Source organism: Pygocentrus nattereri, chromosome 30, assembly GCF_015220715.1.
Source record: "Pygocentrus nattereri isolate fPygNat1 chromosome 30, fPygNat1.pri, whole genome shotgun sequence".
Classification (NCBI taxonomy): domain Eukaryota; kingdom Metazoa; phylum Chordata; class Actinopteri; order Characiformes; family Serrasalmidae; genus Pygocentrus; species Pygocentrus nattereri.
The window spans coordinates 320673-342500 of NC_051240.1; the positions used below are offsets into that span (position 1 = coordinate 320673).

Sequence of the window (21828 nt, forward strand, 5' to 3'; positions counted from 1 at the left end):
CAATAGCTATGAGACATTGGGCTTGTTGGTGATTTTCAGCTTTACAGTGCTTTACTGTTCACCTCTGAATTTATCTGACTGTCTCCCTTTCATGCTATGGATTTGGTGACTAACTGATTGTTTTGTGTCCAGTCCACCCTCAGCCCCTTGAGGGTGAGAATGACAGAGCTAGTGTTGTATATTGTACTGCAGTAAATCTGTAGGAGGAGATAAATACATGCTTTGTGGTTTATCCTTCATCTCATTGCTTTTATTCTCAGTCTCTGGTCTACTGTATATACAAACAGATTTTTTGTTCTTGATTTGTGTGTGTGTGTGTGTGTGTGTGTGTGTGTGTGCTGTCTGCATGATTTGAATCATCTGTACATTTAAGAAGGTACATGCATGTTTTGTAGGACTGAGCTATGTAAAAACTACTAAGTTTATGTTGTTCTCTTTGGGGCATTATTTTCACTATCACAATATGGATATAGGTATTCATGTAGTTAAGCACATCAATGCTTATAATTTTCTTTTATAAACACATTTACAAATGTTGAGTAATACTTCAAACAGTGAAGAAACACTTGATTAAAGAGTAGGTGCTGTCTGTTTCGAATTTTTTTCCCCTTATTTTTGGAATTTATTGTTTTTAAATGATTATTTGACCTGAGTCACATTGAAATGGACAATCTGAAGCAGGCAAATCAAGCAGAACACTCAAAAGATATATTAACTAAGACACTGCAATATACTGTTTACATGTAGGCCAAAACACCTGATAATTCTATTCTGGGTTAATCAGCACCTACAAAAATGCTTGATTTTATTCCATATGTCGAAAATAAGCACCACTTGCTCATAGTTAAGCTAGCTAATCAATCAATCAATCAATCAATCAATCAATCAACCTTTATTTTGACTCGGAAGTACATTGAGGGCAACCCTCATTTTCAATGTAGCCGAGCATTTACAAAAACAGGGATTGACATGACAAAGAAAATAATAACTACATTTAATCATTTTAAATTAAAAGAAAATTTTAAATAACAGTGAATAAAAGATAAAAGTAGATAAAAAATAGAACTTGAGATTTAAATGGTAAGAAATTAAGATCAAAAATAGATAAGAAATTAGTAAGGTAATAGTACAATATCACAAATTAAAAAAAGTAATGATAAAAAAACTTAAAATTAAATGAGGGGAAATAAATAAATAAATAAAAAGAGATAAAGAACTAAGGAGAACTAACACAAAAATAAAAGTTACGAATAAATATGATTAAGTAAAACAGCTACAGGCTGTCTGAAAGTGGTTTGATATTAAGTTTAAAATGACTGAGTGACCCCAGTGAGCTGAGTTTTAGTGTTTCCTGTAGTGAATTCCAGCTGGTGCTGTGACTAAAAGCAGATTTTCCCAGTTCAATAAAAACTCTTGGTACCTGGCAGCTGATCCAATTACTAGAGCGAGTCTGAATTACTGTTATTTGTATTCATCAATGAAGTGATATATTCTGGCAAATGACCGGAAAATGTCTTATAAATAAAAATCAACCAGTGTGTTTCCCTTCGTACCGTTAAAGAGGGCCACCCAACTTTCACACACAGCTCACAGTGGTGAGTTCTGTACGGATCTCCAGTGATGATCTGTCTGCATTTACTGACTAGTTTATTTATGTGTGGTTTAAAACTGAGTTTATCATCCAGCCATATGCCAAGGTATTTATATTCCGTGACTCTCTCAATAGTGGATCCTGCCAGGGTAGTAATATTTACAGCACTAAAATCAGTATTAAAAGATCTGGAAAACAGCATGAACTTAGTTTTCGTGGCATTTAAAACTAGTTTGTGCTTATATAGCGCCACCTGCAGAGCATTAAATGAGCTCTGTAATTTTCTTGTTGCAGCATGAATAGAATCAGCTGAGCAATATAAAATCGTGTCATCTGAATGAATTTTGCAGTCTGAGGTTGAAGCAGAGGTAGCAATATCATTTATGTAGATATTAAATAAGACTGGACCCAAAATTGAACCTTGTGGTACACCTTTAGATACAGATACCAACTCTGATTTATAATTATTCAGTGTCATGCATTGATTTCTGTCAGTGAGGTAGTTTTGGGTCCATTCCAGCACAGTTGCATCAAAGCCAATCTTTTCTAAGTTCCGTAAAAGAAGAGTGTGATCGAATGCTTTTGTTAAGTCAATAAAAACAGCTGCACAATGTTTCCTCTTGTCTATGTCTGAATAAAGATCGTTTAAAACCAGTGTCGTAGCAGAGATAGTGCTGTGACCTTCTCTGAAACCAGACTGATATTTAGATAAAACAGAATTTTTGTGAAGAAATGATTTCAATTGCTGGTTCACTAGAGATTCTAACATTTTTGCTAAACACGACAGTTTTGAGATTGGCCTATAATTATTCAGATCTGTTGTCTCACCACCTTTATGCAGAGGAATTTACATGAGCTGTTTTCCAGACCCTGGGAATTCTGCAAGATAAAACTGAAAGATTAAAAATGTATAAAATGTATTCTAAAATAATCGGGGCTGCGAGACGCAATAAAAAGGGGTCCAGCCTGTCTTCTCCAGTGGCTTTTCATGGATTAATTTTAGCCAGGGCATTAGCAACTAAATACGGAGAAAATGGCTGGAGTGAGAAGAGACCATGCGTTTTAGAAACAGTAGAGCTAAGATCAGTTTTATTCAATGGGTTTGTGCTATTTCCATCAAAGATGTGGCCGGCTGCAGCAAAGTGTGAGTTAAAAGCTTGACCTATTTCCTTCTGGGCAGAAATCAGCTGATCGTCAACTAAAACGCTTGTTGGAAAAAGGGGGGAATTATTTTTTAGAGAATTTACTATTTTCCAGAGGTTTTGAGGGTTTCTAGTGCTGGTGATTAAGCTAAGGTAATATTCTGATTTAGCTTTTCTAACAGCAGAAGTACATTTATTTCTCAGCTGTCTAAAGCTAAGCCAGTGGTCTCTCTCCCCTGAGCGTCTAGCAGTTGACCAAGCTTTATTTCTGGCATTAAACAATGAGGAAAATTCACCCGTAAACCAGGGACTTGATCTGTCTCTGATTCTTGACTTTTTGAATGGGGCATGTTTGTTTACCACTGTTAGGAAAGGTTTACTGAAGTGGTTTAGTGCCCCATCAACATCTGAGATTTCTAGTGTAAGGTGGATTTCACTCATTGCTAAGTCAGAAAGGAGAGCTTGCTCATTAAAATTATTAAAATTTCTTCTAACCACCAACCGAGAGCCTGTTTTGTTTGTACAACTGTTTCTAATACATCCGATGGGACAATGATCACTTATGCCAAGTTCAAAAACTCCTGAGGCAGTAATTTTGTCAGCTTTATTGGAAAGTATTACATCTATCAGGGTTGACTTGGTGGGTTCTTTCAGATTTGGGCGAGTTGGTTCATTAATAAACTGTGTTAGGGTAAGATTGCCACATATTTCCTTTAAGTGATCGGATGCATTAGAAAGCCAGTTGAGGTTAAAATCACCAAGGACCAGCAATTCAGAAGCACTAAATTTGGATAAAAGATCTGCTAATTCCTCGACTGCAGAATGTGGGGCAGAGGGAGGCCTGTATATCCCAATTAAAACAAAAGAGTTATTTTTCCCGAGTGAAACCTGGAGGGCTAAGAACTCATAACATTTTTCTTTGGATACTGCACATAAAACATTAGCTTGTAAATTTACACTGGTATAAATAGCAACTCCCCCTCCCCTTGAAACTCTGTCTTTGCTATGGAGGATAAAATTATTTAAAGCTACAACTTCATCATTGGTACGATGTCTAAGCCAGGTCTCTGTTAAAACGATTATATCAGGATCAGACTGTGCAGCCAGGATTTTAAGATGATCCATTCTATCTTTTTGTAGTAGGCTTCTAATATTCAGATGGATTATATCTAAACCTTTTCTTTTCTTAAAACTCTCAAGACTACTCATTGGGTTATCAGTACAGTTTTCTTGGGGGTTTATGGAAATTAGAGAAGGCTTAATGCTGATAAGATTATCACGATTAATAAAAACATTAAAATTATGAGGATTCTTGGTATTTCTTCTAAAAATGCTGGTCTTAGGTCTCCTACTATTAATGACTACTGGTATAATTGAACTTGCATTGTAGGTCTTGAGTTGTCATTTCAAATTAAAAACAGAGTAAAACATATTGTGTCCTAAAATCTGAGAACCCAGCCTATTGGGATGAATCCCATCAGATCTATAGAAGGAGGGGCAATTCCAGAAGAGGTTAAAATTGTCTATAAAAGTCAAACCTTTGGAAAGGCAGGTATTCTGAAGCCAGGTATGAAGGTTTAAAAGTCTACTAAAATGACCTGAGCCTCTTCCTAGTGAAGGAATTGGTCCAGAAATAAAAACAGATTTACCACAGTCTTGTATGGAGGACAGCAGGCACATGAAGTCCTTTTTTAACAGTTCTGTGCTCTGGTTTCTGATGTCGTTACATCCCACGTGGATTATTATCCTCTCCACTGAGTGGTGTTTTCTTAAAAGACTGGGAAGCTGCACCGTAATGTCAGAGACCTTTGCACCAGAGACTGAGTGGACAGCAGCTGAGCGATGCTGAATGTTCCTGACGATCGAGTCGCCAACTATGAGGGTGGTTTGTTGAGGCCTGCGGGCCTGTCGCGGGGGTAAACAATGAGGTCGCGGCTCGGTAATCAGTGGTGTTTGATCGGCAGTTTCTTGTGGGGGTTCAGGCTGATCGCTCAGGGTGTGGGTCTGGAAGGGAGCTTGGCCGGATGGTCTTCTGGAGGTGGGGATGTCCCTCGGAGCTAAACCACAGTTCTGCAGGTCAGGTGCGGCCCACTGCCCGGTGGAGTTTTTGGATGGAGCGGGGGTGAAGTTGATGGCTGGAGAGCTCACTCTGATGGGTGTTGTTGGAGTGGCGTCATCCAGTTCTTCCAGTACGGAGAACCTGTTGTTTACACAGATCTTCCTAATTGTCGGGTGGCGGGCGGAGCGCCTACCATCCCGCGAGTGTCCACCTGCAACGGACCATGGCTCGGCCTGGCTCGGCGTGGAGCAATACACCTTCATGATCTTAGGCTTACCTCCGAGCCGAGGCCAGTGCTCCTCATCCCCCGCAGCCGAAGCAGCCGCTTGAGGTAGACTGCCGTCTAATCCAGCGCTGATCGCCTGAGATGTTGCCATCATGGAGTCAAGGAGATCCTCATCGTCTTTAATCTGGTGGAGCACCGAGATTCTTCCCTCGAGTTCCGCGACCTTTTGGCTCAGCCACAGACAGCTACTACAACCAGCTGGAGAGCTGAGTGGGGCCATGTCTTTAGACAGTCTGTTAGGTTAAAAATAAATAAATAACAAATTAAAGATAAATAACTAAAGTTAAAATAAATAAAATGTGATTAAAAGTTAACAGGCTAGGTCGCTCTGACGTGCTCTCTCGGTCGCTCGCTCTGACGTGCTCTCGGAGGAATTATTACCACTAAAGGGCATTCCATGAGTTACATAATGAATGTGACAGAGCTGCTCTCTGCCACAATATATATGCAAACACTTTCTATGTAATGGAACATTTCATATTCAAACAGACAGACACATGCTGCTTTTAAATAGCCTTTATTAATTGATAGTGTTTAAACTGGAACGCTGAAGTTGAACTGCAAACAAGAGCAAACCTGCAGAACCCCATGTATGGCGGACAGTTCAGGCAAATATTCCAGTCCCAGTAAAGTAAAGCAGGGAAAAGCAACAGCCAAGGCATCAGAGACGTCACTGAAAGAGCTGGCTGAGATGCTCCAGGGGTTCATGGAGAGCCAAGCCGGCAGGGATGAGCGGGCAGAGCCAGAAGCTGTCAGACAGGAGCAGTTCTGACAACCACATCGAGCGCTTCTGCCACTGGCACAAAGAAGACTGAGCAATTAATTTAGTTCCCCTGCTTACCAGGAAAGTCTGAAGTGTATATGTGACCATAGACAGTGAGCATGCTGAGGACTACAAGGAAGTCAAAGCTGCTCTTCTTGCTGAGCATGAAATAACACAGGACATTTACCACTATGGGTTTCGTCCACTAGAGGTTTATCCTGGGAGATGCCATGTGAATTGTATGTTCACCTATAGGAGCTATTCTCCAAAAGGGTCAGGTCTGAGTGGAAGTCAGTAAAAGAAATATCTAAGATGATCCTGGAGCAATTTCTGCAAATGGTGAACACTGAGATGGAAAGTGTGGATCAAGGAGCAAAACCCCAAGACTGCAGAGGAGACAGCACAGTTGGCTGAAGTCTTCATCTGTGTCAGAAGGAGTCAAGGACCCTGCAGCTTCAGCCGAAACCAGCACTCCAGTCGTAAGTCTGTAGGGGATGATGGGGGTCCTTGGTCATCCTAATAGCATAGCATACTTTCAGAGTAGATATTCTCCACTTAAAATACCTACTAGAATGCCTCAAAATGACAGGCCTATAAAAAAAGCCAGTAAATAAGAAGTTGGGTGCTTCTACCAAGGAGAATTGGGTCATACTAAACCCTACTGTCAATGTCGGATACTAAGTCAACCCTTTTGTGTACAGTCCCCAGACCAGATCCAAAAGTTGTAGCTAAACAGGAGAAACAGGACCAACTATTGCAGTACTGATAAATGGTCAGCAAGAAAATGCTTTGGTTGATACAGGCAGTACTCAGACATGGGTAAGGAAAAAAGTGTGGTTGCTAAAGAAGACTTGAAGGTGGCTAGAGTAGGGTGAGCTGTGTACATGGGGATGAAAAAAGTTACCACACTGCTGAGGTTTTCTTAACAATAGATGGGTAAACATTTCTGATGACTGTAGTGCTGGCAGCTCAGTTATCTTATCCTGTAGTTTTAGGCCAGGACCATCCAGTGATTATAGACCTGCTTTCTAAAACTTAACAGTGTATGATAATGACTAGAGCAGTGCAAGAGAGTACAAGAGAGGCTGTAGTAGACTTACCTTTTAATGACAGCGAAGAAGTAAACTTCAGCAAGCCAGCCAAATCTAAAGCACAGAGATGCAGAGAAAGGTTCCTGAGGTCAGCATTAGTAGACCAGGAAGAGCCCCTACAAAAGCCAGAGACTCTGGCAGATCTTGCCATACCATCAAACATTTCCACACTGCAGGGTAAGAATCCAACTTTGCAGTCATGGTTAAATAAGGTGTCTGAGACTGATGGGGTGAAGCAGAAGGGCAAAGGGCTAACTGAAAAAGCTTATGTCTTGAGAAAAGAAATTCTGTATCAACGTAGAGATAAACTTGAGCTGCTAGTTGTTCCAGCTACCCTAAGGTTAACTGTAATGAATCTAGGCCGGTCCATACCTTTTGGGTAAACATAAAAGACTAGCTCACAGTGGTGCACGTTTCACATGGCCAGACTTATACTCTGATGTGACTGGATTGTGTAAAACATGTCAGGAGTACCAAATAATGAGGCAGATCAGTCCCTACCACACATTTGCATCCTCGTCCTATAATTGAAACTCCATTTGAGAGAATAGGAATGGACATAGTGGGCCCCTTGGAAAGAAGCAGGACAGGGAACCAGTATATGTTGGTGGTATGTGATTGTTACACGATACCCTGAAGCTTTCTCTTTTTACATACCATCAAGCCCAGGTAGGGTTGGTAGGGTATGCCTCCCTCGGGAGATTCTGACAGATTATGGAGCAAACTTCCTATCTACCTTAGTGCAAGGTGTCTACAAACTGCTAGGCATACATGGCATTAAGACATCCTCCTATCATCCTGAAACAGATGGCTTAGTGGAATGATTCAACCAGACCCTGAAGTCAGTACTCCGTAAATTTGTCTCACAGGCCGTTACTGACTAGGACTGGTGGCTTCCCTATCTTCTCTTTGCTTACAGAGAAGTTCCTCATTCATCTGTAGTATTTTCTCCCTTCGAGTTGCTTTATGGATGACACGTGAGGGGACCATTGGATCTCCTGAGAGAGCAGTGGGAGTAACCCAAGGCCACTGGAAAGAATGGGGTAGCCTATGTGGTAAAGATGAGAGAGAAGCTGAAGGAGATGATTGCGCATCTGGTGAATGGAGCATCTGCGGAAGGCACAGAGCAGTCAGAGAGCCTGGTATGACCAGAATGTAATTGGGAAGTCAAGAAAAGGTTTAATTGAGTAACTAAATAAAATAAGAAGGGAAAAAGTATTTTTTAGCATAAGGATTCCAAGACCCATGCTTGTTTTTATTTCTAATTTAATAAACATTTTTATACTTAATTGCATGTATTAATGTGTGTGTATATATGATGCAAATCAAATAACAACTGAATAATATTACCAACTACCAACCTTGAAAACTGTTGCCATAATTTGCTGAGAGTGGGTGTTTAGTTAGTCCACATTCACTGTAGCTCCCTCTTTGTCTCATGCAGAGCAGTAAACTTATACCAGAAAGATTTTGCAGTTCTTCAGTTACTGAAGAATGGTGGAATCTCATCCAAATTAAAATGTGATAAAAATACTGAACCAAAAAAGCAACAAAATTCCAACTGTACAGGGATAGTATTTATCAATGCACTGCCTAGTTCGTGTTTATCATTTTTTTTTGTTTGTTTGTTCATTTGTTTGTTTGTTTTTATCTTTATAGTATGTGTTCCTCCTTTATTTGTAAAGATAATAGCAAGCAAAGGACCTTTGTATATACACTGCTCAAAAAAATAAAGGGAACACTTAAACAACACAATATAACTCCAAGTAAATCAAACTTCTGTGAAATCAAACTGTCCACTTAGGAAGCAACACTGATTGACAATCAATTTCACAGCTGTTGTGCAAATGGAATAGACAACAGGTGGAAATTATTGGCAATTAGCAAGACACACTCAATAATGGAGGGGTTCTGCAGGTGGGGACCACAGACCACTTCTCAGTACCTTTCTGATTTCCGGCTGATGTTTTGGTCACTTTTGAATGTTGGTGGTGCTTTCACACTCGTGGTAGCAGGAGACGGACTGTACAACCCACACAAGTGGCTCAGGTAGTGCAGCTCATCCAGGATGGCACATCAATGCGAGCTGTGGCAAGAAGGTTTGCTGTGTCTGTCAGCGTAGTGTCCAGAGGCTAGAGGCGCTACCAGGAGACAGGGAGGAGGCTGTAGGAGGGCAACAACCCAGCAGCAGGACCACTACCTCCGCCTTTGTGCACGGAGGAACAGGAGGAGCACTGCCAGAGCCCTGCAAAATGACCTCCAGCAGGCCACAAATGTGCATGTGTCTGCACAAACGGTTAGAAACCGACTCCATGAGGATGGTATGAGGGCCCGACATCCACAGATGGGGGTTGTGCTCACAGCCCAACACCGTGCAGGACGCTTGGCATTTGCCAGAGAACACCAGGATTGGCAAATTCACCAATGTGCCCTGTGCTCTTCACAGATGAAAGCAGGTTCACACTGAGCACATGTGACAGACGTGACAGAGTCTGGAGACGCCATGGAGAGCGATCTGCTGCCTGCAACATCCTTCAGCATGACCGGTTTGGCAGTGGGTCAGTAATGGTGTGGGGTGGCATTTCTTTGGAGGCCTCCATGTGCTCGCCAGAGGTAGCCTGACTGCCATTAGGTACCGAGATGAGATCCTCAGACCCCTTGTGAGACCATATGCTGGTGCGGTTGGCCCTGGGTTCCTCCTAATGCAGGACAATGCTAGACCTCATGTGGCTGAAGTGTGTGTCAGCAGTTCCTGCAAGATGAAGGCATTGAAGCTATGGACCATTAGCATTGATGATTTTTGTGTGATTTTGTTGTCAGCACATTCAACTTTGTACAGAACTTTTTTGAGCAGTGTATTACCTCCTTGAATATATTGCCTTATCAATGGAGAAGGTCTCAGCATAGTTACAGGAGTGGATTATGTGCTGTAAATAATATAAAGCATTGTTCACTAATGTTATGAGAGTAAAATACAGTCCTCTCAACAATTATTGGCACCTTTTGGTAAAAATATCAAAAAATACTTTTTATTACAAAACCACATGTGCCATATTTATTGACAACCTTGCATCTAATACTATGTACAACCTCTCTTTAAAATAGCACTTTTTCTATAACTTCTTGTAAGGTTGGAAAATACACAGCAGAGAATTTGAAAACATTCCTTAGAATCTCTTCAGATCATGCAGGTTCCTAGGTCCTCACTGGCCTGGTTCCCAGGACCCTCTACCATACTTAAAAAGTATGTCATGTATGTTATTTTAAGTTTCTTAATGATCCTTTTTATGGCCAAACTCACCTTAAGTGTTTGTTTCTAGGAAGCAAAATTTTTTGTTTCATGTGACCATAGACTTGCTGTCTTGCTGCTTGCTGTCAAAGTCCCAATAGCAATAGTAAACGTCAGGTGCTTATGTTTATGGTTGGATGAGAGGAATGGCTTTTTCCTGGCTTGCTATACAAATAATCTGTTGGCATGGAGGTCAAAGTCAAAATCAGTCAAAATTTATGTATATAGCACTTTTGACAGGTATTGTCTCAAAACAGAAAAATCAGGGTCCAGGCCCTAATGAGCAAGCCAGTGGCGACAGTGGCAAAGAAAAACACCCTAAGAGGTGGCACCTAATGGTACTTTTGGAGACTTCCAGACCCCAAAATACTCCTTTTTTCTGTAACTCTCCAACTGTGATCCTTGGGGATTTTTTTGCCTCTCTTGCCATCCTCTTCGCTGCATGCAAAGCACAATAAATGGGTCCTTGTCCAGGCAAGGTTGTCACAGTTAATTGGAACTTTTGAACTACTTCCTGAGTTGTACAAATAGGCATTTCAGATGAGCAGCTATTTTTTTTTTTGTCATTTCCCGACATGTGAAGGGCAACACACTTTTCCCTTATTTGAACTGTGTGCTCTCTTCTCTTTCCATGGTGAAGAATGACTAAGAGAATTTGATGTCTGTGTCACCTCATATTTGAACCCCAGTGAAACATGTTTGAAGTCATAGATTCCCAGACACTGATCAACAAAGTGGAAAATGTTTCTTTTCTCTTAATTAAAGGTTGGATTTTACTTATTTATTTGTGAACATAAGTAAATACCCCTTTTTACACATATTTACCAGGGATACCTATAATTGTGGAGGGGACTGTTGAACATTTAACTCTATTTGTAATAAATTTCTGATACAAATGGAATTATTTGATTGCAATCGTATTGCTAGCATTGCTGCCAAATTTCTGCAGTTACAAATTACATCCTAGCAAACTTATGCTAATAAACTAACATAGATAGGTAACTGTCCAAAGTGAGCTAAAGAAAATTAACAACCTGTCATTTATCCAAGACATCTTAAATAGCTATTAAGTAGCTGCTTATACTTGGCAGCAGATTGTAACATTACAAAAATACTCATAACACACAATAAAAGTTTAATCAGTAAAAAACACAAATATTTGATATATTCTTCATATATTTTTTCAATATTTCAAGGTCAACCTGACTTGTCAAGAGAGATAAAGAAAAAACATTTAAATCATGATAGCAAGGAAAATTCCACAGTCAGAGGCTTCTTGTCATCTGTGACTTCTTTTTTTGCACATCAACTAATGACTTTGTTTTAGCTCAGTTTGTCAGTGGCATAGCATTTAGCAGTAAAATTTTGTGGAAAGGTTGCTCAAATATTGAAATTTGCTATGATTTTTTTTTCTGCAACCGTCCACAACACTATGTGCACATGTTACAAAAGCATGCCTGTGTCATCAGAGAGTTCAGATGGCCTTCCTGAGTCCAGACCTGTCTATTGAAAATGTCTGCAAAATACAACATTGAAAGTTCTTTACAGTTGTACAGCTAAAGACTTGTATTCCTTCTTGAAAGGAAAAGTGATGTTACACATGGTTCTATCCTAACTGGAGTGTGCTTCAAATTTGGAATTACAGTGAACTTATATTTGTGTAATGTCAAACAAATGAATGGCATGCTTTACAGGAAAGGGGTTTTGCATTGGATTTATGTTAAGCCTACACTACTGCTTCCGTGTTGCTGATTCCTGATTTTACATTTACATTTACGGCATTTGGCTGACGCTCTTATCCAGAGCGACTTATAATTTGATCATTTTTACACAAGTAGGCGAAGGTGGTGTTAGGAGTCTTGCCCAAGGACTCTTATTGGTATAGTGTAGGGTGCTGAACCAGGTGGGGATTGAACCCTAGTCTACAGCGTAGAAAGCAGAGGTGTTAACCACTACACTACACCAACCACATTTTTGCTCTGACTGCATCACGTTAAACTAACTTTTTTCCAGGAACTGTTTTTTTTCCTGGGTTTCCTGGGTTTTGCATTTTCTCTCTTTTTTTTCTTTTCCTTTTCCTAACACTGCAAATTGAACTTGCTAACTGCTAATTACCTGATGGGTGTGTTTACATTATGTCAAACAGGTGCAGAGCTCAGCTGGACAACTTGTATTTGAGTTTGGAAAGCAAAAAATGAAAGTTTATTGATTCTGCTCATGACTAACTGCTTATTTTTTATTTAGTTTCTGAGCCCTGTTCCCAAGCCTTATTTCAAATGTGTTAAAAAATAAGAATAAAATAAATCTAATATAAAATGTGCTTCATTGTGTTTATATATTTTCTCTACCTCTCTCCCTAACCTCCCACACTCTCTATTAACTTCACCAGTGTTGTATAGATAACTATGAAGATATGGTTCGGCTGCTGTTGAGTCGTGGTGCAAGTGTCAATGCTCAGGATAATGAACTGTGGACACCGCTTCATGCTGCAGCTACCTGTGGACATACTGGCCTTGTCAAGATCCTCATCCAACAGTGAGTGTTCATGTGTATGCATGTGTGTGTGTGTGAATGTGGAAAATAATTTAACTGAAGCATGTTCCCACTATTTTTAATTTATAAAAGTCCAGTGGAGTTTTCAGGAACTTGTTGGTCATTCATGATTTTCTGTTTCACTGGGTTGTACATTAATTGCTAAATTCAGCATAATTCTTCAGCATTGGAAAGGACAGAGAATGCAAAAATGGAATGAGTCAAAAGTGTGATGACCTTTATAAATCAGATAATGGCTATTATTAGTGTCATCAAGTATTTTCTGACTCTTGGTGACAATATGGATAGTGTTCATCCTTGGCCATCAAAAACTGTGGTGTTTGAAAATGCCAGTGTCTACAGTTAGAGCAATAAGTAGGACATTTAAAATAGCCTCAGCTGCCTAGAAGAGGATGCAAGTGTATTTAGCCCATCACACACAGTGAGCAAAACGGCAAGCGATTCTTTAAAGATAATACAGAAGAGAGCACCATTTTTGACTCTTCAATTACAACTACAACTAGACACCTCCATGCCAACAGATCATTTGGAAATCATACCAAAAGAAAGTTTCTTGCATCTAACTGAATGAAAGCACTTGGTGTTTGCTAGACACATCTGGAACAGATCAGACAGAAATAGAGCTTTTTGAATCAACACTCAATGTAAATTTGGCAAAAAAAATCATAAAAAGACTGAGAATCTCATTTCTTTTTCATTGTGTGTGTGTGTGTATATATAATATACAACTTTTTTTTTCTTTGCAGTGGTGCTGACCTTTTAGCAGTCAATTCTGATGGTAACATGCCCTATGACCTTTGTGAAGATGATTCCTCTCTTGACATCATTGAGACAGCCATGGCCAACCGAGGTGCGTTTTGATTGCACTAAGCTTCACAGTACAGAAGTCACAGTAACATTATGACTCTGCTTTTGATTTTTTTTTCCCAGTAAATCAGTATCATCATCAACAACAACAGGAAGAGTCCTTGCTGTACTTCTAACAGATTTATTAGAATAAATAAAAATGTATTAAAATGGTACATCAGTAGACACCAGGACTTCACAGTATGGACATAAATGTGATGTTAAGTTTTTGGATATTATGACTAATGTCTAACTTGGTGTCTAACAAGCACAGTTGGCATCGGCATCAGCATCAGTAAATAATCTGGCTTGAAAAACAGCAAAATCCTGCCACAAATGATATCAATGCACATCACTCACATAGACATGTATACACAGTACACACAGTCTCACACACAGCCTAATGCACAGCACAAAAAAAATAGATTTAAGGTGGCAGTCGATTTAAAGTAGCACTGAATTTAACATGGCAGTAAATTTAAGGTGTCAGTAAATTTAGGGGGTGAAACCAGCCATTAGGGGTGTGCAGCACACTTTGTGTACTTCTGGTGCCGGTTCCAAGCCCGGATAAATGGTGAGGGTTGCGTCAGGAAGGGCATCCGGCGTAAAACTTGTGCCAAAACTATCATGTGGATCACAAATATGATAGCCATACCGGATCGGTCGAGGCCCGGGTTAACAATGACCGCCTCCAGTGCTGTTGACCAGCAGGGTGCCGGTGGAAATTGGACTACTGTAGGTTGAAGACCATCAAAGAGGAGAGGAGGAAGGCGGGTTAGAAGGCAGCGAGAGAAGGAAAGGCAGGAGTGTGGAGGTTAGAGTAGGGACTCTGAACATAGGGACAATGACTGGTAAAGGCAGAGAGCTTGCAGACATGATGGAGAGAAGGAAGGTAGATTTTCTGTGTCCAGGAGACCAGATGGAAAGGAAGCAAGGCCAGGAACATTGGAGGTGGATTCAAACTGTTCCATCATGGTGTAGAGAGGAAGAGAAATGGAGTAAGGATAGTTCCTAAAGGAACAGGTTGGGAAAAGTGTTCTGGATGTAAAGAGAGTGTCAGACAGGATCATGAGCCTGAAGTTGGAGGTTGATGGTGTGATTTTGACTATAGTCAGTTCATGTGCACCACAGGTTGGTTGTCAGTTAGAGGAATTTTGGAGTAAGATGGATGAAGTGGTAGATGGTGTCCCTAGAGAGGAGAGATTGGTGATTGGTGCAGACTTCAATGGACATGTTGGTGAAGGGAACAGAGGGGATGAAGAGGTGATGGGTATGTATGGTGTGAAAGATAGAAATGCGGAAGGTCAGATTGTTGTAGATTTTGCAAAGAGAATGGAAATGGCTGTGGTGAACACGTATTTTCAGAAGAGGGAAGAACACGGGGTGACATACAAGAGTGGAGGGAGGTGCACACAGGTGGATTATATCCTTAGCAGGAGATGCCACCTAAAGGAGATTGGAGATTGTAAAGTGGTACCAGGGGAAAGTGTAGCAAGGCAGCATAGGGTGGTTGTCTGTAGAATGAGATTAGAAACAGAAGAGGAAGAGAGTGAAGACAGAGCCAAAGATTAGATGGTGGAAGCTGAAGGAGGAGGATGGTTGCAGGCAGTTCAGGGAAAAATTGCAACAGGCCCTTGGGGGCAGTGAGGAGCTACCTGAGGACTGGGAAACTACAGCTAAGGTGGTGAGAGAAACTGGCAAGAATGTGTTGGGTGTTTCGTCTGGTCAGAGGAAAGAAGACAAGGAAAGTTGGTGGTGGAATGAGGAAGTCCAGGAGAGTATTCAGAAGAAAGCAGCTAAGAAAAAGTGGGATAACCAGAGAGATGAAGGAATTAGGCAGGACCGTGAGGCTAGTCGCATAGCGAAAAGAATGGTGGCAAAGGCTCAGGCCTATGATGAGCTGTATGAGAGGCTGGACAGTAAAGAAGGAGTAAAGGACTTGTATCATTTGGCTAAACAGAGAGATAGAGCTGAAAAGGATGTACAGCAGGTTAGGCTGATAAAGGATAAAGAGGGAAATGTACTAGTGAGTGAACAGAGAGTGGTGAGTAGATGGAAGGAGTACTTTGAAGAACTAATGAATGAGGTAAACGAGAGAGAGAGGAGGACAACGGGGGGAGAGATAGTGGATCAGGAAGTGCAGAGAATTGGTAAGGTGGAAGTGAGGGCAGCTTTAAAAAGGATGAAGAATGGAAAGGCAGTTGGTCCAGATGACATACCTGTGGAGGTATGGAGATGTTTAGGAGAGAAGACAGTGGACGATTTAACCAGGTTGTTTAACAAAATCCTGAAGAGCGAGAGGATGCCTGATGAGTGGAGAAGCAGTGTATTGGTCCCCATTTTTAAGAACAAGGGTGATGTGCAGAGCTGCAGTAACTACAGAGGTATAAAGTTGATGAGCCACACCATGAAGGTATGGGAAAGAGTTGTTGAAGCAAGGCTAAGGTGAGAGGTCCAGATCAGTGAGCAGCAGTTTGGTTTCATGCCCAGATAGAGTACCACAGATGCAATTTTTGCGTTTTGAGTGTTGGTAGAGAAGTACAGAGAAGGTCAGAAGGAGCTACATTGTGTTCTTGTGGATCTAGAGAAGGCATATGATAGGGTGCCAAGACAGGAACTGTGGTACTGTATGAGGAAGTGAGGTGTAGCTGAAAAGTATGTTAGGGTGGTGCAGGACATGTATGAGGATAGTGAGACAGTGGTGAGGTGTGCAGTTGGAGTGACAAGGTGAAGGTAGGGCTTCAAGGTGAAGGTAGGGCTACATCAGGGATCATCTTTGAGCCCCTTCTTGTTTGCAATGGTGATGGACAGGTTGACAGATGAGGTCAGGCAGGAGGCTCCATGGACCATAATGTTTGCAGATGACATTGTAATCTGTGGTGAGAGTAGAGAGCAGGTGGAACAGAATCTGGAGGTTTGCACTGGAGAGGAGAGGAATGAAGGTCAGTAGAGACAAGACGGAATACATGTGTGTGAATGAGAGGGAGGCAGGTGGAAAGGTGAAGATGCAAGGAGTAGAGGTCGTAAAGGTGGATGACTTCAAATATCTTGGGTCAACCATCCAGATCAATGGACAGTGTAGAAAAGAGGTGAAGAAGAGGGTGCAGGCAGGATGGAGTGGGTGGAGACGGATGTCAGGGCTGATGTGTGACAGAAGGATAGCAGCAAGAGTGAAAGGGAAGGTTTACAAGACAGTAGTGCGTCCTGCTATGATGTACGGTTTGGAGACTGTGGCTCTGTCTAAAAGACAGGAGACTGAGCTGGAGGTGGCGGAGATGAAGATGCTGAGATTTTCGTTGGGAGTGACAAGGATGGACAAGATTAGAAATGAGCAGATCAGAGGGACAGTGAAGGTGGAGCAGTTTGGAGATAAAGCCAGAGAGGCCAGGTTGAGATGGATTGGACATGTGTTGAGGAGGAATAGTGGATATATTGGGCAAAGAATGTTGGAGATGGAGCTGCCAGGTAGAAGGAGAAGAGGTAGACCTCAGAGGAGGTTTATGGATGTAGTGAAGGTGGACATGGAGATGGTTGGTGTGAAAGTAGAGGAGGCAATGGATAGGGCAAGATGGAGGCAGATGGTCCGCTGTGGCAACCCCTAAAGGGAGCAGCCGAAAGAAGAAGAAGAAGTAAATTTAGGGGCCAGTGCATTTAAGGTATTTAAGTAATTTAAGATTACATTGAATTTAAGATATCAGTAAATTTAAGCTGGAAGTGAATTTAAGGTGGCAGTTTATTTATGGTATGAGTATATTGTAGGTGGCTGTGTATTGAAGGTATCAGTAAATTTAGGGGACTGTGCATTTACGGAATCAGTCAATTTTAAATGGCAGTGAATTTAAGATTTCAGTAAATTAAAGGTGGCAGCATTTGTAAGAAATCAGTAACTTTTAGTTAGCTGTGTATTGAAGGTGTCAGTAAATTTAAGATTACAGTGACGTTATCAGTAAATTTAAGGTGGCAATGTATTTAAAATATCAATACATTTAAGATGGAGGTGAATTTAAGGTGGCAGTGTATATTTATTGTATCAGTAAATTTTAGGTGGCTGTGTAATGAAGGTGTCAGCCAATTTAAGGTAGCAGTGCATTTAACAAATCAGTAAATTCAAAATGATAATGTATTTAAGGTATCAGTAAATTAAAGGTGTCAGCATTTTTTAGAAATCAGTAACTTTTAGGCTTTGTATTGAAGGTGTCAGTAAATGTAGGGATTTTTAAGGTGGAATTGCATTTAAAGTAACACAACTCAATGAGGTAGCATTGAATTTAAGATGGAATTGCATTCAGTGGAATTGCAAATAGGTGTATCCAGATATTTGGGCACCCCTGGCCAAATTACAAACTTTAGTAATTTTAAGTGAAAATAGTAAGCACAACCTCCACATTAAATTATTTTGATATTTTTTGCCAATTACGTTTACTTTAATATATTAACTGCTACACACTACTTAACTAGAGACTGCAGTGCTGCTGGAGTTTTTAAACACTGTGTCCAGTCATTATCCACTCTATTAGATACTCCTACCTTGTCAGTCCACCTTGTAGATGTAAAGTCAGAGACGACAGCTCATCTTCTGTGAGTTTGTCTGGTCTTACTGCTTCATGGCTTAGCTGTTGTTGTTCCTAAATGCCTCCATTTCATAATAATTGCAGTTCAATTGACCAAGGCACATCTAGCAGTGCAGAAATTTCACAAACATGAAAAGTGGCAGTCTATAAAAGTGCCACCTGTAAAGTCACTGAGCCCTTTAGTACGAGCCATTCTACTGCCAATGTTTGCCAGTGGAGATTGCCTGGTTATGTGCTTGATTTTATAAACCTCTTAGCAATGTGTTTGTGGCTGGAGCACCTGAACCAAATAACACTTGAACTCAATGACATATTTGTGCGTGTGTGCGTGTGTGCGTGTGTGCGTGTGTGTGCGTGTGTGTGCGTGTGTGTGCATGTGTGTGTGTGTGTGTGTGTGTGTTTGCTTTTTTCCTGATTCATAACAGCCATTTTAACTTGAAGGAAGGTTATATGCAGTCAGTTATAAGATTAGTATAAGAACAGGGGCTCATAGACTGTAATGAGCACCATACCTTCTTTAAAATTTGATGGATTTTTGAAGCTCGGGGTTGCAGTAGCCTAGCACTTAATCTTTAATTAACTTTTAAATCTCAATGTATGTTGGCCTGTTCCACACTTATTTTTTTCTTTAGCATGTATGTAGTTTATAGTGTATTTTTTAAATTTATTAAATAATAATTGTTAAGATTAATGAATAAATACAACCCTAAGGGGTAAAGCATAGTTGATTCTTTATAATGGAAGTAGGAGTTCTCAATGTAATTACTAATGAACTAACACTTTGTTTTTTGTACTTCCAACAATACAACAGTATTAGCTTAACAGAAATCTAGGTCTCCTTTCCAGCATAGATAGAGTATGGCTAATATTTGTCTTCGAAAAATAGCCAACTTTGTTTTCAATTCTTTAATTCTTTAAATATTTTCATTCATCAATAGGAAATGTTTCATGTAAATTTGTGGTGAATTGCAGGGATTACACAGGAGATGATCAATGAGACTCGAGCAGCAGTGGAAAGGAGGATGCTGGGAGATATTCATAATATTCTACGTAATGGAGAAGACATCAATCAGCATGACTCACAGGGAACATCTTTGGTAAGCACAGTGATATTAATCGAATCAGTGCCTCAACACAGTGACACGATAGTCAAACTTGCGCAATTACACATCAGTTTTGGCCATGAAAACTCTAGCATATTTAATAACTGGATTAAAGAAGTCAACAAAACGGGAGATGGCATACCACGGTTAAAGGGTTAAATGTGAAGTTGAAATACTTTTTGCAAAAACATATCGACCATTTATATGTCTTGACTGAAACACTGAACGAAAAAGCATGGAAAAGCCTTCCATCAGGTCTTCCTGTGTTTTGGTGTGGTAAATGGCTCTACTGACCATTTCTTAGATTGATATGCTGAGCTTGATTGATTGCTTTGAGTTTTATTTTCTCTACTAACCAAGAAAGTGTTCTACCATTCCTAAAGACAATAAATAAATACAAGTACAAGTAAACATTAATGCAGTTAAACCTAACAGAAGTTTCTTGTTTATTGGTAAAGGTATAAATAAACAAGAAAGTTATGTTACTTTTGTTACTCTTTTTGTTACTTTTGTTACTTCTGTTGTTCTAACCATCTGTGAGATGGTTAAAAAAGCACAGGTTTGGTTTCTAAATTGATGTGCCCCATCCATCCATCCATCCATCCATCCATTTAAATTTTTTTTTTTTAAAGTTCACCTCTAATATACGTAACGTAACATGTGAAGTATGAAACAGGTGACAAATTGTTGTCAGCAATGTCTGAATGTACTCCTATACAGTGCAATTCATCTTTTATCCATGAATGGATTTAGGGGGCAACCATTGAAGAGAGACATCCCCCCCCCCCCCCCCCCCCCACCCCCAACGGCTGTGTTGGAGTTCGAGTGCTTGTACTTGTTTACTTCCTCTCCATGTAGTTTATTGTAAGTTTATAGTGTTTTCTGAGTGAGTTACAGGAACAGTCTACACAGAGAGTGTATTTACACCTTGCATTGACACATGTTTCTTGTCTGGACCCTATCTGAAAGTACTTGTTGGATTCACTTTAAATGTTTCATTAAAAAAAAAGAAAACAGTGTGACTGGGTAAGATCCAATTGCATTTTTCCCTCAGAAAAAGCACCTTCACACACGTCATTTCCATTTCACTTTTTAGGGTGCATGCTCCATAGGTACATGAAACCCTATTGCAATTGCTCAAATTTTTACGGGTCCAAGCACTTTTAGGTGCACAGAACCTTATTACTTTTGCTAGGATTTTTCTTATTATTCTTTTTCTTCCCTGAAACTGATTGAGGAGAAGACACCTTAAGTCATCTAGACTTTATAGTAAAGAAGTATAGTAAAGGCGTGGTGGGTAGCGCTGTCGCCTCACAGCAAGATTCCCTCTCTGTGTGGAGTTTGCATGTTCTCCCCGTGTCTGCGTGGGTTTCCTCCGGGTTCTCCGGTTTCCTCCCACAGTCCAAAAGACATGCAGTCAGGCCATTTGTGTAAAAATGATCAAATTGTAAGTCGCTCTGGATAAGAGCGTCAGCCAAATGCCGGTAAATAGCTGTGAGAAATGAATCTGTTTGGCCAAGCCTTTTCTAACTGAAGGGGCTATAAATTCTTTAGTTTTTATCCGATTGTGACAAAACTTGGAAAAAAAATGCACTAACATTTTCTGAGGAAGCATGCAAAGTTTCATGTATACTGATCTCCGTACACCCCTACAATACTTAATCTAGTGCATATATTCTTTTATGAGTGAAGTAAAGAAAATATTAAGATTTCATCTAAAATATATAAAAAAATGTAAGTATATATATGTTCCAAATCTGCACAGGAAATATGGAATTTTGACAGACTGAATCTCATTTTGCACCTTGCCCCTACCATAGTGGCCATCTGTTTTGCGCAATCACATCTAGGGTTAGGTTGTCCCAATTTTTGTTGAGATAGAGGGGTAGGGCAAAGTGGTAGGGCTACATGGCTGTCCAAACTGAGGTTTTTCAGAGGCACACTCCAAATACAGTGTTATGAGAAAAAAAGACTAGATGGCTGTGTGAGTAACCAAGGAAATGCAAGTATTTTCTACCATTACAAAATTATGACACCCATTGTATTATCTTAGTTTGATTTTGTTCCAATGTCTTATGGTTGTTTTCTTCATAACAAGCATAAAAAATTTTAATAGCATGCTAATGTCTCAGTAGTGAAGGACTTTGATAAAATATATCCTTGAGTTATAATTAATAAAAGGTTTGCAGCAGTTATTAATTTAGAAACTATTAAACTAGAGTATAGAGTCACTGTAACTAAGGCCCAGGCTGTCTTAGGTAGGAAAACCAGCCTCAAGCTTTTAGGCAAGAGTGGGTCTGTACCAGGTGTTTTTGCAGCGCTAAGAAGCCTTAAGAGATAAGCAGACATCGCCATATAAGAACATGTAAGAAGTAAGCTAGCTTTTGGTGAGGAGATAGATAAGCAGGAACGGGTCGTAACCCTTAAATAATTGAAAAGGCCCAATATGGAGAGTCGTAAAAATGGTCCTTGTCAGACAAAGCATAGAGGTGTCAAAAAATAAATTTAACATAGTGAATATAATGATAGCCAAT

At 40.2% G+C, this 21828-nt stretch overlaps 1 protein-coding gene across 4 annotated transcripts in view; it reads left to right on the top strand.

Moving 5' to 3' along the window:
• Positions 1–21828, top strand: part of ppp1r16b (protein phosphatase 1, regulatory subunit 16B) — a 94670-nt gene that overhangs the window by 49610 nt on the left and 23232 nt on the right. For all 4 annotated transcript variants that reach the window (XM_037536399.1, XM_017712873.2, XM_037536400.1 and 1 more), the window contains 3 exons: positions 12611–12756; positions 13521–13624; positions 19164–19288. In XM_037536399.1, the coding sequence (XP_037392296.1) occupies positions 12611–12756; positions 13521–13624; positions 19164–19288 (375 nt within the window). The remainder of the gene's footprint in view (positions 1–12610; positions 12757–13520; positions 13625–19163; positions 19289–21828) is intronic.